This window comes from Balearica regulorum, chromosome 1 (genome assembly GCF_011004875.1).
Source record: "Balearica regulorum gibbericeps isolate bBalReg1 chromosome 1, bBalReg1.pri, whole genome shotgun sequence".
Classification (NCBI taxonomy): Eukaryota; Metazoa; Chordata; class Aves; order Gruiformes; family Gruidae; genus Balearica; species Balearica regulorum.
In genome coordinates this window covers 119,558,313-119,577,689 of record NC_046184.1, presented here as the reverse complement: position 1 = coordinate 119,577,689, position 19,377 = coordinate 119,558,313, and the positions used below count along the sequence as shown (strand labels likewise).

At 40.1% G+C, this 19,377-nt stretch overlaps 1 protein-coding gene across 2 annotated transcripts in view; it reads left to right on the top strand.

Annotated features, from left to right (window-relative positions):
* DSCAM (DS cell adhesion molecule) overlaps positions 1–19,377 on the top strand; it is a 471,940-nt gene that overhangs the window by 304,424 nt on the left and 148,139 nt on the right. For both annotated transcript variants that reach the window (XM_075772425.1, XM_075772430.1), the window contains exons 9-11: positions 3,819–4,097; positions 15,085–15,204; positions 18,864–19,037. In XM_075772425.1, the coding sequence (XP_075628540.1) occupies positions 3,819–4,097; positions 15,085–15,204; positions 18,864–19,037 (573 nt within the window). The remainder of the gene's footprint in view (positions 1–3,818; positions 4,098–15,084; positions 15,205–18,863; positions 19,038–19,377) is intronic.

The window sequence follows — 19,377 nt, the reverse complement described above, 5'->3', positions numbered from 1 at the left end:
AGGATGACTTTCATTTTACTATGCAGAGCCACGGGAGAGGTGCACCATGCTCACAAGGCTGCTGCAGGAGACAGGCTATCTGCAGGATACTCTGTTTTAGTGAATCATCTCAGCAGTTTCTTCCAACATAACTCCCATGGAACGGAGGGCAAGAAATTAAGGATGTTCCTCTGCTAATGGAGAGCAGCATGGAAGCCCTCCTTGCCCTCCTTTACAGTAATCTCCCAGAGGTACAGAAGACCTTGCTAGGGCACAAAAACATAATTTAAATCTTCCTGCATTAGCACTAATGAGGCTGGCCCATGCTCCTCTTCTTAAACAGACACTTAATTCAAGCACTCATCAATAAAGCATTCCCAAGACATTGTGCTTCATTGCATGGAGAGATTTTCACTCTTGTGTGTTGCGGGTAGAGGAGGAAACATCCCTTCCATGTACATAAGCACACATACACATACAGCCTTCTCTATATAGGTAACATGAAACAACTTATATATAAAATAGCATAATTTAATAAAAATTCAAATGCAAGCTCTGAAGTATGGTCAAACTAAGGCTACATATAAGGAAGGAAAAAACTTCAACACACCTGAAGTATTTTAAACACATTTTAAATGCATCTGTCCTATAAATTTTCTCTCAGAGTTAAAGTAGTATACATCCCTCTTTTATTTTTTTTTAGTGCTGTTTGCCAATGATACAGCTTGAGTTTACACACACACACACACAAAAAAAGCCCATGCTAGTTAATCAAGCTTGATATTTTCTTCTATCAACAGTATATGTAAGTTTTTACTGCAGAGATATACATATAGATAGATATATATGGCAGCTTTTGTATTATTTGCCTGACTTCAGGTATGCTTTATTCTAAGTTTTTAATAAGTGATTTTTTGTGATTGTTTTCTTCTTGAAAATAGCAGGAAGAAAATTTATCATCTGCTGTGTTAGGTCACAAGGAACTGCCTTTATCAGCCCAAACTGGTAAATACTGTAGCTGAAAAACATTCTCCAATACTTCAAAGTTATCACTAAGCTATTTACTTTTTTTAAGTACTCATTTTAAATTATACACTGGTTTTTAAAATAAGCTCCTTGTCAGGACTGCAAGCTGCTGCAGGTTGAATATATATTATATTTTATGAAGCAGAAATAAATGTTGGTTTCCTCTGTATCTTAAAAACCTGAGTAGAGGGAAAATGTGCTGTCTATAAATATTTTAGCCAATTTCTGAAATGCTCTGCAGGCTGCTACTTAAATTTCAGAGTTGGTAAATGCAGCCTTGCAAATCAATATTTTCTGAAAAATACTTCAATGTGACCTAATGATCTTGCTCTGTTTTCTTCATCAGGGAGATGGAGAGTGAAGATGCACATAATAATCCTTGAGCAATATGTTGTCTGACTTCTGATATCATTTTGTCCGTGAAAGATTGGTTCAAATTTGTTACACACTCAGCAGAAAATACAGAAGCAATTTGCCGCCCTGCTGTGAATTTTAGCGTACCTTTCAGTAACGATGCCTGAGACTAAGAGAAGGGTTTGGGCAGAAATGTGCTAGCCAACACAGTAAGGGGGGAACTTGGCCTTTTGATATTTGCACTCATCAAGGGGAAAGGTTATGTCAAAACTTTTTGACAGTCTCATTCTAAAAATTTCTCATTCCCACTTATATTATAAACTGCTGGTCAATAAATGGTAAGAGAAATTTGGCCTTTTCCTGCTGATGTACAAAGAATCCAAAATATCTCATGTGAATGCATCAGCTGTGCTAAGGTAATTAGAAGAGGCAGGCACACATTTTGCCTCACTTTGTGACACCAGGTCCCCAAGTGAAAAAGCAGTTCATTTCCAGCGCACAAAGTTCAAATAAACACAGTAATTTATACTGAGTTTCTTTTTTCTGTATGCCTGATCTACCAGATTTGCAAAACACAACAGGACAGGTTTTAGTGATCTGAGAGACGGCAGTCAGGAAAAGGCATTACAGAGTGTGAGAAAAATTGATTGCAGCGGCACTTCTCACAACCGCAGACAGCGAGCTGCTCTCGGAGGAAGTCAGGGAAAGCCTCTAAGGATGAGTTGTGGTACCCTGTGCCTGATGTTACCTCTCTGTGGCAGCTGTGCACGGTCATAACTTCTCCTCATCAAACAGCATCACAGCTATGCCAGAAACAGCGGAGTTAGTATCTGATTTGTGTCAACCTCTTGCACCATGATGCGCACATACACAAGCATTTGAACGCACCTCTGAACAACGCCTTAGGCCTTCCGGGAGTTTGGTATCACTTCCTTAGTGATAAACTTTCTTACTCCTAATGGAGGAGCAGCCAACATACGCAATGATCAAAAGAAATGCTTTCAGCTAATGCAGTAATGGTCACAAATACCCATCCTTGCATCCCAGAAATAGGACACTGGCAGAGGAGTAAAAATGCTGCTGGGGAAGTCAATGGGCTAGCATACATTGCAACCACTTTGAAGAGTTTGTCTGCTTCTTTTATGCTTCAGTTCTGGGGAAAACACAGCCTTGGATTTGCTAAAGGGTGAAAGGACAAAGGAAATACAATTAGATAAAGTCACCAACTCCATTTTCTTCTGAAGCTAGCTAATATACCAGCAGTATAAAAGTTCTGCTGTGGGTATTCTTCAATCTTTCCTGTTAAAGATGTTCAAATGTACTACAGAGTATATATAAGTAACCTCTCAGGCAAGAATAGGAAAATGCACTCCTATATATAAGGTACCTAACCTCTAGGAACCTTCTTTTTTGATAAATGAGTATTTGAGTACTGCTTGCAAAGTTGGTTTTATAGTCATTTCAGGAGTGATTGATAGAAACCTATCTTAGATCAATGCCCTGGCTGTTAGAGTGCTCCCCTGAGAAGAGGAGAAGATTTCAGTTCCTTCATCCGGTATTTCAGTCTCAATTTACCAAATTTTTAGTAAATGTTCCAACCACAACCCAGAGAAAGTAAGGCACCCCCATTAACTCTTGCTTTGTTTATTGAATACAACCCACTGTTTCCTTTGCTTTTATTAAAAATACTTGAAAATAAAATGTTTTTTAAGAAGTAGAATTCTTCCCAATGGAAGAAAATAAGAGCATTTCTTTCATGGGTTTTTTGTAAAAAGAAAGAAAAAAAAAGATTTGCCAAGCAAAACATGCTTAGCAGGAATGAAATGTCAGCTTGAGCATTTATGCCTTGTACTGTCCCTCTGTTTAGAAATCAGTTTTAACTTAATTTGCTGTTCTACAAGTACTGTATATGCCTTTCACTTCATACCTTTACCCCATCCTGTTGAGAATTGTGACTTGAAACACTAAAAAATAAGTGCCAGGAGCAGTTAGAGAAGTTCACATTCCTTTTCATCACATCCCAGAAGCAAAGCTGGAGCCTCTTCCAGGTTTATTCTGTGACCCTAAGCAAGGCCCTCCCACCAGACCTTGAAAGCTGCTGAGCTTTTCCTGGACCGTCCAGGCAGTGTCACTGCTGAAAGTCCTGGGGAGTCGCAAGCTGGCAGTATGATTTCTAGAAGAGGTGCTCAGTACTCTTGCAGGAATCTGCCGTGGTGTGTGGTGTCTCCAGAAGCCAGGGATTTCACTGCTTGTGATCTCTGCTTATGCATTGGGTAGTTGAAAAAAAAAAAAAAAAAGGTATTTTTTCCAAGAGACGTGATTTTTGTTTAGCTAAACAATGCTCCATGGCTGTCGAAGGTGTTGATTTTATGTATTCAGCACTGCACATCTGTTCCATTATGTTATTTTCAGAAATGAGACCGTAACTGCAATAGCTCCTCTTTCCTCTTTTGTTTCAGTTCCGCCTTTTATTCAGCCTTTTGAGTTCCCACGGTTCTCCATCGGGCAGCGGGTCTTCATTCCCTGCGTGGTGGTCTCCGGGGATTTGCCCATCACAATCACCTGGCAGAAGGACGGCAGGCCGATCCCGGCCAGCCTCGGGGTGACGATTGACAACATTGACTTCACCAGCTCCTTAAGGATTTCTAATCTTTCGCTGATGCACAATGGGAATTATACCTGTATAGCTAGAAATGATGCAGCAGCTGTGGAGCACCAAAGCCAATTAATCGTGAGAGGTAAGTAGATGTAATTAGTTTGAAGGGCACCAATTAAGCAGAATTCATCAGTATTTTGTAATGACATCTGTTTGATGGGAAGTATAAAAAAAGAGGAAAATATGGTAATCCCTCTCTTCATAACAGAGAACACACAGAGCAATAAAGCACAGAAACTAATACGATTTTTCTATCTAAAAGTCTTGAAATTAATCAAAAACCCTGGAGTGCACAGGGTGGATGGGGGACCCACAAGACTGACTTCCTGGAAAATTTTGTGAGGCACAAGCCCATTCATTGGGATCAAGCCTTTGAAATGGTATCAGACTCCTCTCTGTCCCTCTTTTAGTCTGATTATCCCCATTTTTTGTTTGGATCAGTCTGTCATATAACATTATGTCAGTAAAAAAGCAAAGCATTGATGTTGACTTCACGAGGAAAAGGCTGTCCTCTGTTACCATGTTGTTCTTTTCCTTATTTGTGTTTATTATGCAATTAGCATGATTCATTTGCTCATGCTGACTTCACAACATTTTGCCTTGAAATAGATGTGAATGTAGTTTCAGTAAGGAAACATTTTATATGGAAAAGACCTTTCAGAGAGATACCTTGCCTCCAACAGCTTTTGCCTTTCACGTTACACCTTAGCCAAGTTACCTAGAGATTATGCCTTGTGATATATTTCCAAACATGCTGTGCAAAACTTCAACAAAACAAAATTGCTTCCTTTTCTTTCTGGAAGTTTTTCAAAGTGCTTTAAATTTTCGTTTTTAAAAATTAAGAGTGTTACACTCTTCCATCTCCACCATCCCCTTCTTGCTACCAAGCCATTAGACTCCTCAGAGAGAGGGCGTGCACTGTAATCCTGCAAGTAACCCTACTTATTTCTGCCTGTTGCAGATCACTACTTTTTATATTCCCTTCTTTAAGTTTACCAAGATAAATTTTAAAACCAGTCAGGGGCTTTTGCCATCTTTTCCAGGCATTTTTCCACCCTCAAAAACTCATTTGAAGCAAAGTCTTCTGAACAGCTCTTCCTTTTAAGTCAAATCTTCCCACTGTCCCAGGACTATCCTTAATGGATTATTCCCCAGTTTTCCACTTACAGAATCTGTATACTTATGGGGCTTTTATGCTACTATTTCCAACAGTCAGTGGCAAATAGGTCCATTGCTTTTTCACTAGTTTTGATACAAATATTACTTTAATGATTTTTTTTTTAACTTCACTGCTTTTAATCTTGTTTAAGTATTATTCAGTACAGATGTCTATTACTTTCCCCATCTATCTAGTAACTGTTAAATAGTCAAATTAACTACATGCATTTAATTATGATTTTTCCTAAGTGGTTTTGTTAGTTTTTAACCCTATTCATCATTCTAATAATAAAGAGATTTTCCTCACCTTCTCTTTTGCTGGAGAAGGGGAAGTTGACCACCTCCCATCACAACAGACAGTCCACTGGCTATGCCTGTTCTATGCAGAAATGCTGCACCTAATAACAGCTGAGATCGTACCTGATTTGCAGTTACACTCGGTGCTTGAAGTGATGGGAAAGAATCATTGTAGCAACTGCGTACGGGTTGCCATTAGCATTTCATCAAAACGGGGATGGTAGGATGGTCTAGGCCGTAGCACTGAAAACCGGCTCTCTGCAGACACTGTCTATCTTTTTTTTTCCAGCACCGAGACCCATGAGGCTATAACAGGTTGAGTGAGCCCCCGTGTAGGGGTTTCTGCTCTGCGCCCCACCGACTGGGGCAAGCCCTGTCTCCCCCTGACTTCTCCTGCCTCACCTGACCTGCGGTTTCCCGGCCTCCTGCTGACTGGGGGCACTGCCTCTTCTGGCAAGCCCCTGGCTGGCCTCAACCTCTGTTCCCTGGACACCTCTGCCTTTTGCTGCCTTTTTTTTAGCATTAATTAGATTTTCCTCCTTGCCCAGGGAAGGAGTTCTGGGGGACCTGCTCTGTCACCCCTCTCGTGCCACTGACACCGGCACCTCCATTTTCCACTTGTGTGCTGCTGCTCTAATTGCACCTCCTCACGAGGGCTCTGCCCCCATGGTGGGATGACAGCTGTTGGGTGCGTGTGCCTGAGGGTGTCCTGATAAACCCACGGGCATGATAAAGGGTAGCTTTTCACTCTGTTTTACCCAGAGGCTTGGAGAAGTCTTCTGGAGTCCTAGTCCTTCAACTTTTTAGGAGGTTATGAGGGCTACTTAATTTTTCCCCTCTTACTTATCTTTCCGCCCAGCTAGTACTCTGCAGCAGCCTCCTTTAAGCCTCTCTCCTCTCCTTCTCCTCTCTTCTCTCTCTCTGTCAATTTAAATGGTAATGTCTTAATCAGTTTTGCATATGCATCTGGGATAACAGTTCTCACTCAGGGAAAGGGGAAAATCTAATACGATGTTTGACCTGAATTTTCTGCCAAAAGCCTGTATTGACCTCCTTCCCTCATACTGAACTGCTTCAGCTGTCTCATTCCACATAGATCAGAAGACAGACAACCGTCAGAGGGTCACTGTTGATCACTACTCTCTGCATCCAACCTGACTGTGTTGGGTTTGCGTGGCAAGGTTTTGGTAGCGGGGGGGCTACAGGGGTGGCTTCTGCGAGAAGCTGCTAGAAGCTTCCCCTGTGTCTGATAGAGCCAATGCCAGCCGGCTCCAAGACAGACCCGCCGCTGGCCAAGGCCAAGCCAATCAGCGCCTCTGTGATAACATATTTAAGAAGGAAAAAAACAGTTAGGGAGAGCTTTTGCAGCCAGAAAGAGGAGTGAGAAGATGTAAGAAACTCTGCAGACACCAAGGTCAGTGCAGAAGGAGGGGCAGAAGGAGGTGCTCCAGGCGCCGGAGCAGAGATCCCCCTGCAGCCCGTGGTGAAGACCATGGTGAAGCAGGCTGTCCCCCTGCAGCCCATGGAGGAAGGATGAGGGGGTGTAGAGATTCCACCTGCAGCCCGTGGAGGACCCCACGCCAGAGCAGGTGGAGGCACCCGAAGGAGGCTGTGACCCTGTGGGAAGCCCACGCTGGAGCAAGCTCCTGGCAGGACCTGTGGACCCGTGGAGAGAGGAGCCCACGCCAGAGCAGGTTTGCTGACAGGACTTGGGACCCCGTGGGGGACCCACGCTGGAGCAGTTTGCTCCTGAAGGTCTGCACCCCATGGGAGAGACCCACGCTGGAGCAGTTCGTGAAGGACTGTAGCCTGTGGGAGAGACTCACGTTGGAGAAGGTCGTTAAGGACTTTCTCCCGTGGGAGGGACCCCACGCTGGAGCAGGGGAACGGTGAGAGGAGTCCTCCCCCAGAGGATGAAGAAGCGGCAGAAACAACGTGTGATGAACTGACCACAACCCCCATTCCCCGTCCCCCTGTGCTGCTGAGGAGGGGCGGAGGTTGAAGCCGGGAGTGAAGTTGAGCCCGGGAAGATGGGAGGGGTGGGGGGAGGTGTTTTAAGATTTGATTTTATTTCTCATTCCTCTACTCTGTTTTGCTTAGTAATAAATTAGATTAATTCCCTCTCTAAGTTAGGTCTGTTTTGCTTGTGATGATAATTAGTGAATGATCTCTCCCTGTCCTTATCTCGACCCATAAGCCTTTTGTTGTACTTTTTCTCCCCTAATGAAGGAGGGGAGTGATAGAGCAGGTCTGGTGGGCACCTGGCCCTCAGCCAGGATCAACCCACCACACTGACCTATACACATTTCAGTAAAGACTTGCCTTCCTGCTGTCTGTTTCTTCTCCAATCTTTCTCATCCCTTCTCATCTTTTTGTTCATAGGTGCCATATAACTGAAACATGACATTTTCCTAAATCAACTAAGCAGTTTTTCTACAAATAAAGGGAGATGAAACGGTGCTTTAATTCCTTTCTAATCCACGTTGTGTGATGGTTTCTCAGCAGTATGCTTTAAACTTAAATGATGGCTTTCCTAAAAGTCAGAAGATAGGTTCTGGGAATATCTTATTTACATGAAGCTTGTGCATTTTGATATGAGAGTAGACAGTGAATGGGAGAGGAAAGTAAAAGGCAATATGACTGTTCCCGACAAAGTTCCTTTTTTCTTATCTATACTGTTCTTGTATTTGTTTGAAAAGTAGACTTAAAAATGATGAAGGTTATCATGTTTCCAAAATAAGTGGGAGTCCATATCATTTTACAGTACATGGGTAGACTCAGAATCTAAGTCCAGTCCATTCCTAAGATGAATGAAGAAACACAGACCAACTGCTTGTTGCTACATTTGAAATACTAGTGAGTACTTCTGCAGAATCCATAAAACCACATAAATTCTTTGGCTTTACAACTTGAGATTTTTTCCCTCAATATTTTCTGTGTCAGATCATGTGTATCTGCTATTTTTTAGCATTCATATTTTTCTGTTAAGTTTTATGTCTGTTAAATAGATTTCCTATATTCTTCCTAGAAATATTATTTTTCATTTCTAAGCTGCACTGCCATTTTGCCAGGAGTATTAGATGGCAAAAGAAAGACAAGCACTGGTCTCTTAAAATCTGTGGGCACCTTATGGTAAATCTTCATTGCTATTCCCATTATTTTGTGCTCTACAAAAGCAACTAAGTGGCAATAAGGAGCCCTAAAAAAACCTGGCCAGCAAGGCTGGATTTTCCCTGCCTTAAATATCAGAGGAAGATGACTGGCTTCCACAGAGCTTCCTTGTTGAGCATCACATAAGAGATGGGAGGTGCCTGCTGAGAGAAAGAAAGAGAGAGGAGAAAGCTTTTGAGCAGCTGTGCAGCCTTGGGTAAGAAGATCTTAGAACAATCTCAGTTCTCTCTGCCATGAGTTTCTTGGTGAGGACCTGGAAATGAGACAGTCATGTGCTCTAGGCATAGATGTGTCAGTACTTCTCTCCACAATTTATTGACCAATTTCAGACAAAACGGAAATGGGCAAAATGCCTCCAGTGGAGCTAAAAGCCTAAAAACTTATTGAAAAGAGGTGATTGATTAGAAGCATCTCTACTGAGTGTCATACTAGACACCAGAGAATCTACTTGGGCAAGCTGTTGGCAAACACAAGAAATGTTCCAACTGGAGTCTGTACTCAATCATGAGATACAAATCCACAGAAAATCAGGTTTGATGTTTACGGAATATCTTTCAAAACCTCATCAATTAGCCACTGGGAGAAGTGTACCATCTTCACTGCACCCCGGGACTGCAGGTAGGCAGTCCATGTGAGTGAAAACAGGGCTTTCCTTCTCAAAATCTTGTGCTCTGCCAGATCCCGGCCTTGAGTTCCTCTGGAAATGCATCAAAAATTTGTAATCTAGAAGGGTTTCTCAAAAGCTCATAAATCATTATTATTTTGATTATTTTAAATCTTATTGCACTCTTACTTTTCTAGGCTTGCTAATAAGAAGAAGGAAAGAATAGGAACCTGTCATGAAAGCCATCCAGAGAAATTAGGAAAATATCTTCTCTGTCAACTACTTATATCATCATGCAGAATTAATTAAGGCTTTACTCATTAGGCCTGTCTTCTAAAGAGTGATTAAAAATCTATATACACTTTATCATGTGTTATTCATTTCTGTAGGGTTTCCTAAAATAGGAATAAAATAAGTATGAAGTAAAAAGCAATGAAAAAGATTTTAATTTGTAACCAAAAAGAAAAAGCTTATAAATGTATTATGAGTTCAAAATCTTTCAGATACTGCGAGCAAAGAGAATTCAAAGATATCAGTGGGTGCATAAATCATGATTTTAAAATTCCTGTTAGTGAACACATCATAAGTTAAAATTGAGATAAGGTCTTTAAATACCTAATAACCCCCCCTTAATGCATTTAGTGCATTAAGTGTAAATGTGTTTTCATTTTGTGCTTGCCAGGAATGTTGACTATCATTAGACAGTTAGGTACCCAATGAGGAGGCCGTGAGCCTTGAATCTTCGAGATAGGAGGTGAGTATCCATCTGCTTTCTGATGTTTGGTGGTGGTGCTGGTGTGATGCATCAAACGCAGTTTGTGATAGAAAAGCAGGGGGACAAGGTTTATGCCTGCTGCTGGTGTCACAACTCATTTACTTTCTTTGCTGGTGTTTACACTGCAGCTTTGAAGATTACTCTTGAATGATTCACTTCCTATTTAAAGTTCGTATTAGACAAACCTGATCTACACAAACCACTAGGCACTGTCTCATTTTGCAAAAGTACATCTTTTTTCTTGAACTGCATAGCAAATGGTTTCACTAAACCAGCTAAATCGACCCCTTACGTCCAATGACCAAATTTAATAACTGTTCATTTTTGCTAAAGTACGGTGTTTAATGATCTCATTCATTAATACATCAATGGTTGCTTTGGCTGATTAAATTTCTTCCATCATTTTGACAGTATGATCTAAATGTAAAGTACAAATATTCCATGTAAAAATGAAACATTGTATCCTGGGCCAATGTCACAGATTATTTCTTAACTCACTCCAGTAGCCCACCGGAGGAGCTTGTGTTAGCAGCCTTCAGAAGTGCTCTCCAGTGTGATGTACTAATCGCTGTGCTTGGGAGCCAGAAGGACTTGCATAGATTTGAAGTCCAGGAAGGAGTGTGCGAGTTCGTCATTTGGTTCCTGGCATAAAGTACAGTCAGAAAGGATTCTTGGATTTACATAGAGCAAAATTAAATCATGGAATGTTAGCACGCACTCATAAATTGATTTTAGTTAGTAGCTTGTAAAGTCCATCATTGTTAGCAGCGATAATGCTGCTAAGCAGCATTTTCTTAGGATACCAACTCATATGTTATGATCTTATCAGGATTATTTCACACAAGAAGATAATAAAAGCATTTTCCTTCCCTTAAAATGGCACTATGACATTCATGTTATCTTCAACATCCTATTCTGATTGCTCTCATCCTTTGTTTTCCCTTTGTGAGAGCCTGAGACTGCTAGTCATAGTATTGACTGAAAACACCTTTTTTAGGTCCTTTGAGTTCAGCCATTAAATAGTTTGCATCTGGCAACTTATTGCTCTTACAGTAAACAATCCAACCACTCATTTCTCATCACAGATCCAAGGGCTGCATTAAATGAGAGAGCCTAACAGAAACTCACTGTTAAAACAATTTTAAATGTTCTCCTTTACTGGCTCAGGGGACTGTGCTGATGAAACAAGGGTCATAATAAAAGTAGAACTGTTCAGTCATATTCGTGAGCTATTTCAGAGTGCTTCACTTCGGAGGGGGCAGAGGAGGCCCACACCTTTACAACTAAAGACAGAGGAGGAGAACTAATTGCTTCCTTTTCTTCATTAACTCTACTTAAGCATATCAGACAAATTAACTTCGTTAAATTCTTACTAAGCAAATTTTCTTTAAGGGCTAATGAATTCCTGAAAGATAATGAAAAAATGAATGTAGCTTTATAATCTAAAGCTAAGCATCAAAATCTAGATCGAGCAGTTAACCGCATTGTCTTCCAAAATATGGTAGCACATAGCACTGAACAAGTTATTCATTTGAAATAAAATTGAGAAGCAAACTATCAATGACGAAGAAAAATTTAAAGGTCTCCTCTGTTTACTTTTTAATCATTTCTGTAAGAAGAAAAATCCTGTGGTTTTACCTAGACAGCAATACTGAAACAATTGAAAGGTCATTGAATGACTAATTTTGTTTTGCTGTAGCATCTTTTCTGATTTCTATTGGCAATCTTAAGACTAAGTGTCAAGGGTTCATGTCTTCAAAATTGGAGCAGCAGTTGGCATTTTATAAGTAGTCCTAAAGGAAGGCCAAAGCTTTACTGAATGTAGAAATTGTTTATATTACTGGATGTGGGCAGAGTTTGCCAAGCAAGGTTGAAACATTCTTCGTTTATGGAGCAGTACAAGGAAACCATACGATTGCTAATCATACACCTGGTTCTGGAGCTTATATGGCAAAATTTAATTTCCACAGTTAGCATTCTGCTATCATTCTGTATTGAAAGTAATGATTAAAAATGAGAATACCAAGACTATCTGAGCAAAAATTTATGTTTTATATATACCCAAAATACAGTGAAATCAATTGATAAAAAGCCTTGTTCAGCACTTGTCAGCGTTAAAGGCACAACACATCAAGAATATCTACATGAGTTCATTAAAGATGTGGAAGGATGCATTTCCACCGAAATGCCCAAACAACATTTACACTTGACATCCATCCATTTTTCTCTATATATGCCCAAAGGGATTAGACAAAAAAAAATATTTTAACAAATAACTTTAATGCAAATAATACTTTAAAAGGCTGATTGCCTTTATTCTGTCCTAGGCAATCTTGCTTATCATTTCCAGAGCTTTCTGCATATGTCTACCCACTTTATATAATAAATAAATTTAAAAAAAGAACTTACGAAATTTTTTTATCGTAAGAGAGATTTTAAAAGACATTGTACTCTTCACAATTTTCAGTGGTAGAGGAGGCCAGTAATTATCAGTCACTCCATTGCATCATTTGTAATCATTCACCTGTAGGACTGATACAACTGACATGCTTTTGGGTTTTGTTTTTGGTTGTTTGTTTTTTGGGGTTTTTTCGGTTTACCCTCTTTATGGATAAGCAGCTTGTAATTGATTTTTCAGAAGCTGTGAATACAAATTTACTTACAGTTACCAAGGTGAAACAAGCTGATGCCACCGTGCTGACGTGTATAAAATCAAACCTATTTGTGCAACTAATTGTACATTTCACTTGCTTTGGAAAATACATACTTGGGACTCCTTTTGTGTTTGGTGATAAAATGGACACAGAACAGTGAGAAAAGAGCTTGTGAAGCAAATGTCTTATCCAAGTAGATAATTAGAACTGAGTGGGTGATTGCCCAGAGCTTCTGTTGCCAGGATTTCATGTTTGGTGCTTACCTGTCATGAATTAGCATAACATATGATATATGTTTGTCAGTGTGACAGCTGTTTGGAAAGCTGGAATGTTTGACAGCAGTAAATATATCTCCTAGTACAAAGGTGTCTCTTGTGTCTATCGCTGTTAGCTCCTTCTGTTTCTTCTAGTCACGTTCCAAACAGCAGTGGAGCTTCTTTGTACATAGTTAGGCAATAAAGAGCTTTGCATTATAGCTGTAGGATTCAATGAGCAAAAGGTCCAGTTAAAGGTATTGTTTGCTTTCTGGAAGATTGTTCTCCTCTTTTAAGAACCAGTTGTATCTATGAAGGTAGAAAGAGAAAGTTGGAGGGGAATTTGGATTATGGAGGCACAGAGGGGGAATGCTCAAGCTGTTGTGAGGAGGGTTCTCTGAACCTGGAGGGAGTACGTCTAGGTACCTTCAGCTTTTAGCAGTCCTGTCCATACCAACACTGCCAGCTCAAGTTTCTCCTTGTGGAAAACTTGGGACTCCCTGATACAATGACAAGTGCTATTTGCATAATCTATGAGAGAGTTTATACTGAAAAAACTTTAAAGTCATATAGCATTGGTGCTTCTGCTGTGCTTCCGCCACACAGGTTTTTTCTGATGTATAATTAGTACCGTATTCATGGCCATTAAGAGCTGTTTCAGGTCCCAGGGCAAAGAGTCACTGTACTGAAGATCCCCTTCTGTGCTGCCTTACATTTCCTCATGCTACAGCCTTCTCCCATACTTCCTTTCTTCATTTCTGACACTTCTGGAGAGGCAGGTGGTGGGGTCTGATGGGGGTTTGGGTCAGAGCAAGGAAGGATGGCTGGGCTCTTTGTTCTGTCTCCCCCAGCTTGCAGACAAAGTCAGCACTGGCTGGACCCGCGGACATGTGAATCCATGTGCGTCACCATCTGCATACGCTGTGGTGGGGCGAGGAAAGCAAGGAACTGTTTGGATTTCTCCTTTACTGCATTAGATCTGAATGTGTTGCTGTACTTGATTTGAAAGGGAAAAAAAATCTGTCACAGGCTCACTCACCTTGCTACGTTTTCTCTGTAGCACTGTAAGAAAAAATGACAAAAAGAATAACATGTAGGATAAGGACACAAATAATTTACTTTTTTTCTCAGGCATTTACTTCTTCATGTTCTGAACCAAAGAACAGGAAGTCAACAAAAATCTATGACCTTAACTGACTTTAATACAACCATTAAGTACCTAATATTCAAAAAACTTTTGTGAGTCTTTCAGCATTCTTCAGAGTTTTCAGCTTTTCTTTCAAACTTTTGTCAAATCTGCATGTTTTATTGAGACTTTGACATTTAGTATATCAGGCTTTCATGGTTAACTGGAGGTCTAGCATTGTCAGAAGTTGTTTTCTTTGTTGTGTATCTGTATTTGGAACATGTCGAGCTTTTCCTTGAGATAAGGAGCTCTTTATTTATGTATAAATAGATACATATTTGCCTATGTCTGGGAGACTCACTGCGGTGGTTTTATGCTGCCTTAGAATAAGTCTAATAATACATTTACATTGATGCACATACCTCTATTCCAGTAAGAATTCTCCTCTTCAACTTAATGTAAGCAAATTGTGTTGAACCTTTCTATTGCTGTTTGGAAAGAAAATTCCCATCAGAAGTTATGGTTCAAACAACCTCATTTTAATATTAAGTGTTTTGATTGCTATTAAAAGTGCGGGGTTTTTTAAGATTATTTATGCTATATAATTTAATTCTTTTTCTAAAGCTAACTAGATCATTGTTATAAAGAACAAACAGAAAACTTGAGTTGTTCTCAGACATCTGTCAAACCCAGGCGTTTGTTAGAAACCAGTTCGTTTCTGACCATGACAGTATGATTTATCTGTTACTCCATTTTATAACCTCTTCTATGGAGAGATTTTTCTTATTTTTTGTATCCTATAAAGACTAGTGCTTTTGTTGTGCCCGGCAAGAAATACATTGAGATTGTGCACAGAAAGTAAATAATCATGTAAACCCAACTTTACTATGTCACTGGATCATCAAAAAGCTGGTTTTAATTTTTGCTTTCTGCTATGAAATGTTATACCTCCTTATTTGACTAGTCTGCCATTTTGAGCTACCTGCTAAGTCACACAAATTCTCATGGCTCCTTTTGCTTCCTCCCGCAGTGCCCCCTAGGTTCGTGGTTCAGCCCAGCGACCAGGATGGGATCTATGGAAAAGCTGTAATTCTCAACTGCTCTGCAGAGGGTTATCCTGTTCCTACCATTGTCTGGAAGTACTCAAAAGGTAGGATTCCTCCAGTCATCACTGGGGACAGATTAATTCTGATTTAGTAACAGCTTACTCACCTGTAAGTTACTGGTTTAACCTTCGTATTGTCAGAGGCAGGCAGGGTGCAATAAAGGAAGTATCAGTCATGTTTATACTGTTCTTATGTCATTCCTTAAGGACGTAGTGTGGGCCATTGTCATAGACACAAGGCTGAGCTAGATGGACTTTTGGTATGCCTTAGAGACATCCTCGAGCTGTGAATCTGTGCCTGTGTTAGCTATGGCCTCAGCGGGAGAGTGATGAAATGGACAGTTGAGAGGAAAGAGATACTGCTTTAATTGAAACAACCTCAGTACAAGGTTCACCGGCAGCACTTGGCTGATTTTTTTCCCCCTTCAAAATTCATGATAACATGGCCAATCATATCTTTTCAGCAAAGAAGAAAGGTCAGGTACCATTAGCATAAGCAGTAATTCAGTATGCGCTTTACATAATGCTTTAACATTTTCTTCTCATGTAACAGAGCATTAAAACTGGCCCCACTTGACCCTCAGTAACCATAGGAAATTGACTGCTTTTTAATTAAAATGTGCTGTCTGCTAGATTGTGTCTTCTGCCCAGTTGTCTTCTGGTTGGTTTTAGCAAGAAAACAAACTCGCCAAACTCTATCCAATCCATGTGAGTTAACGCTTTAAAAAGCAAAACTAGGTGCTGTTGAGAAGGAATCCTTATGTAATGCTCCATGTCATTTTTTTTTCCCTTAGGATCTAAGTCCAAATTATATTTGACAAAAGAAAAAAAAAAAGGAGGGAGGGAGGTGAGAAGATAAATGTTCATATTAAAGACTATTTTTACTTTTACTGATAAATTCTGGTTTGTGGTAAAGGGTTGCAGAGCTCCAAATTCCATTAATCTCAATGGCATATGGGTTTTTAATTATGAATATAGGTTACAAAGAAGTAATTCTGTTTTGTTGTGTTTGCGTGCTGAAGGAGGCCAAGCCAAGCTAGCTGAGTTGTAATTAACAGCAAATTGATAAATAACCCATCTTAATAAAGGAGAAAGGGATAGTGGTTTGATTATAGTGACACTCTATGATCAAGTGACTGGTTTTAAGGTTTTACATTAACAGCCCTGAAGTTTTTAAGCCAAAGAAAGTTTTAGTAGACATGTGATGTAGGCAAAGCCAATCAAACTATAGTTTCACTCTTTGGCCTAAATAACTGTAGGTGAAAAGGTCAATATTTTTACAAAAGCCTGTATTTTGCTAATGCACGACTGGAGTTTCAATACCTAGTCTAACTAAGGTGCTGTACAGATCTGTAGGATGTATGCTACATCTTCCTTTAAAGAGATATATTTTATAATTGGTTTGTAAGCAAGGTTTGTGCCAAATTCTGAAATAATTACTGAGGTGAGGCCAGCAGGAGTAAAGCAATCAGATCATAACTCATTTGTAGATACCACAGAAGAGTAGAAAGGGCATCTGTAGACTTGCAGGCAAGTTGGTGTCATTGGCTTTTTGTGTCAGTGAAAAATGGAAAAAGAGGGTTCATTTTTTTGTACATTGGGATAGACAAGTAATGGAAATGGACTTGCTGTCTCTAAAGAATAATGACAGTGATCAATACAGACAACTCATAATCAGCAAGAATCTGTTGGCTTAAGTCCTTCAGACTTAAAGAGGCAATGGGCACACACTGAAACACAGGAGGCTCCATCTGAGTATAAGGAAACAGTTTCTTACTGTGAGGGTGTCTGACCACTGGCACAGGTTGCCCAGAGAGGCTGTGGAGTCTCATCCTTGGAGATATTCAAAAACCATCTGGACATGGTCCTGGGCAACCAGATTTAGATGGCCCTGCTTGAGCAAAAGGATTGGACCACATGACCTCCACAGGTCCCTTCCAACCTCGACCTGTCTCTGACTCTGTGATTCATGATCATGTCGTCCTCTTGCAGATTCATCTATGTAGTTGTGCTCTCACTGCTCAGGAAGGACTTGGGCTGTAATAGCAGTAACAGTGCACGTGAAGAGTAAGAAGCCTTTGCAAACTGTCATGCAACATTTTGCCCAGTTGTAGCTAGCCTCAGGAGTATCAGTCCTTTCCCTTCTGTGAATGCCAAATTGTCCCCAGAATTTTTCATGTGGAGAAATATAAGAAGTGAGTGCTTGCATCTGTCTGCTTGGGCAATCAATTGCAGACAGGTAGAGTTAGTGAAGCATAAAAATGCCTTCCAACTAAATGACAGGAAAAATGGCTTATTATAGAAAAAAAAATAGACAAAGGGGGAAGTGGGATATGCCTGTGACTAAAATAGTTGAAAGATCAGTAGTGGCAACTGATTTTTGTGAAAGCATTATCCCTTTAACATTTCTAAGTTCACAGTATCAGCCACCAGACCTTCAGTGTAACTGTAAGTTCCCAAAGCAAACTCTTCTAGGACTAGAAGTATTTTTAGTATGCATGTCTGGTCTTTTTTAATACTCTAGATGTTGTATTCATAGGTTGTTATAGCTTGTTATTTTATACTAAGTCATTCTCCATAGTATTTATTCATCATATTTCCTCCTGAGCTGACTCAGCCAACTGCATATAGTAATTAATGCTAACAGATATTAACTTCGTGTACAGAAAGTGGTATAAGAGAATTCCTTTGAAGAAGACTACCTTATGATTTCCCTGAAAAATCCTGTCTCCTGCTGCCAAAGTAGGTTGTAAACCCCTTTGTTACAAGAACCATATCTTAATATACGCTTAAAGAGTCCCTAATGCTGGAGGAACCTGAACTTGTGGTGGGCCTCTGGACAGTACGGCATGCTGACAGGATGGCTGTATCCTGTTTCCTATTCCCTAAATCACCCAGTATTTTATTTCCAAGGAAAAGTAGGTTCTTTCTTAAAACCAAAGTTGATACAGAAATCTTTGGCTTCCTGTCTTTTTATGGACCTTCTGTTTTTACATTACCACCAAACATGGCACCTCGTGCTTGATTAGTCGTCTGAGCTTTTTGTTTGTTTCTTTCTTTGTATTTTTTTTAAAAGTCCAAATAAATACAGGCTACAGACATGGCAGAACAGAGATTTTATGTGTCATCAGTCAGTCAGCTGTAGGAGGAAACAAGCAACACAGTCACTGATGTGGTTTTCCACGTTACCCAGAGTTTCGTAAACAAGGTCCTAGAGGTCCCTTGAGTATGCCATGTTTACTACAACAGACATCCCTCTTAGTCATAAGAAATTCATTTGGTGTATGCATTAGGGATGCATACTTGTATGACTGTTCAGCTGTAATTGTCAATAATTTATGAACCTCTAAATGTACAACAAATGTGCCTTTTTACCCATGAGTGGTCTGAAAATCTCCTTCCTTTTCTCTCTCCCCCTTTCTGGCTCTTCCACTCCTTCTTCATAATCCTTTTGCCCCTTTACCTTTAACAAGGGCAAATTATTGCTATTGTTACATTCCAAAAGTCTATCTTCTTTCCATTTAATGAATTGAGTTTTGGCAAAGAACCATTCCATTTGTTCTGATGATATCAGAAGCCATTCATATTTTAATTGAATTGAGCCTCTAAGAACTGGAAGCTATAGTTTCTGCCTTATTTAAAAAAAAAAACCCTGAGATGCTTTCCTTCCTAACTATCCTATTTCTGTGGGGGTCCTGCTTTAGGTGCTGGGGTTCCTCAGTTCCAGCCAATTGCATTGAACGGTCGTATCCAGCTTCTCACAAACGGCTCCTTGCTGATTAAACATGTGCTGGAAGAAGACAGTGGATACTACCTCTGCAAGGTCAGCAATGATGTGGGAGCAGACGTCAGCAAGTCCATGTACCTCACTGTTAAAAGTAAGAACTAAACCACTTCTCTGTGATCCAGATATTACCATTGAGTGAAAAAGGCTTGTCTACTGCATCCTTAGTTTGGAGGGAGGGGAGGTGGGGAGGGACGGGAGAGGTTGGTTTTGTTGTTTTTAATTTAATGTTGGTATTCAGCTGCATGCGGTAGCACCTGGTAGTATAATTAATAATAAACATTGTCTAGTAGAGGGAGAAAAGGAGACGTAAAGATGAAAAGGATTAACATCTCATTTAAACAATTTGTATCATGTCTGTGAGCTACAGCTGAGTAATGAAGGGGGAGTAAGACAATTCTTTGGTCAAGGGTGAAAAAAAAATCCAAATAAGA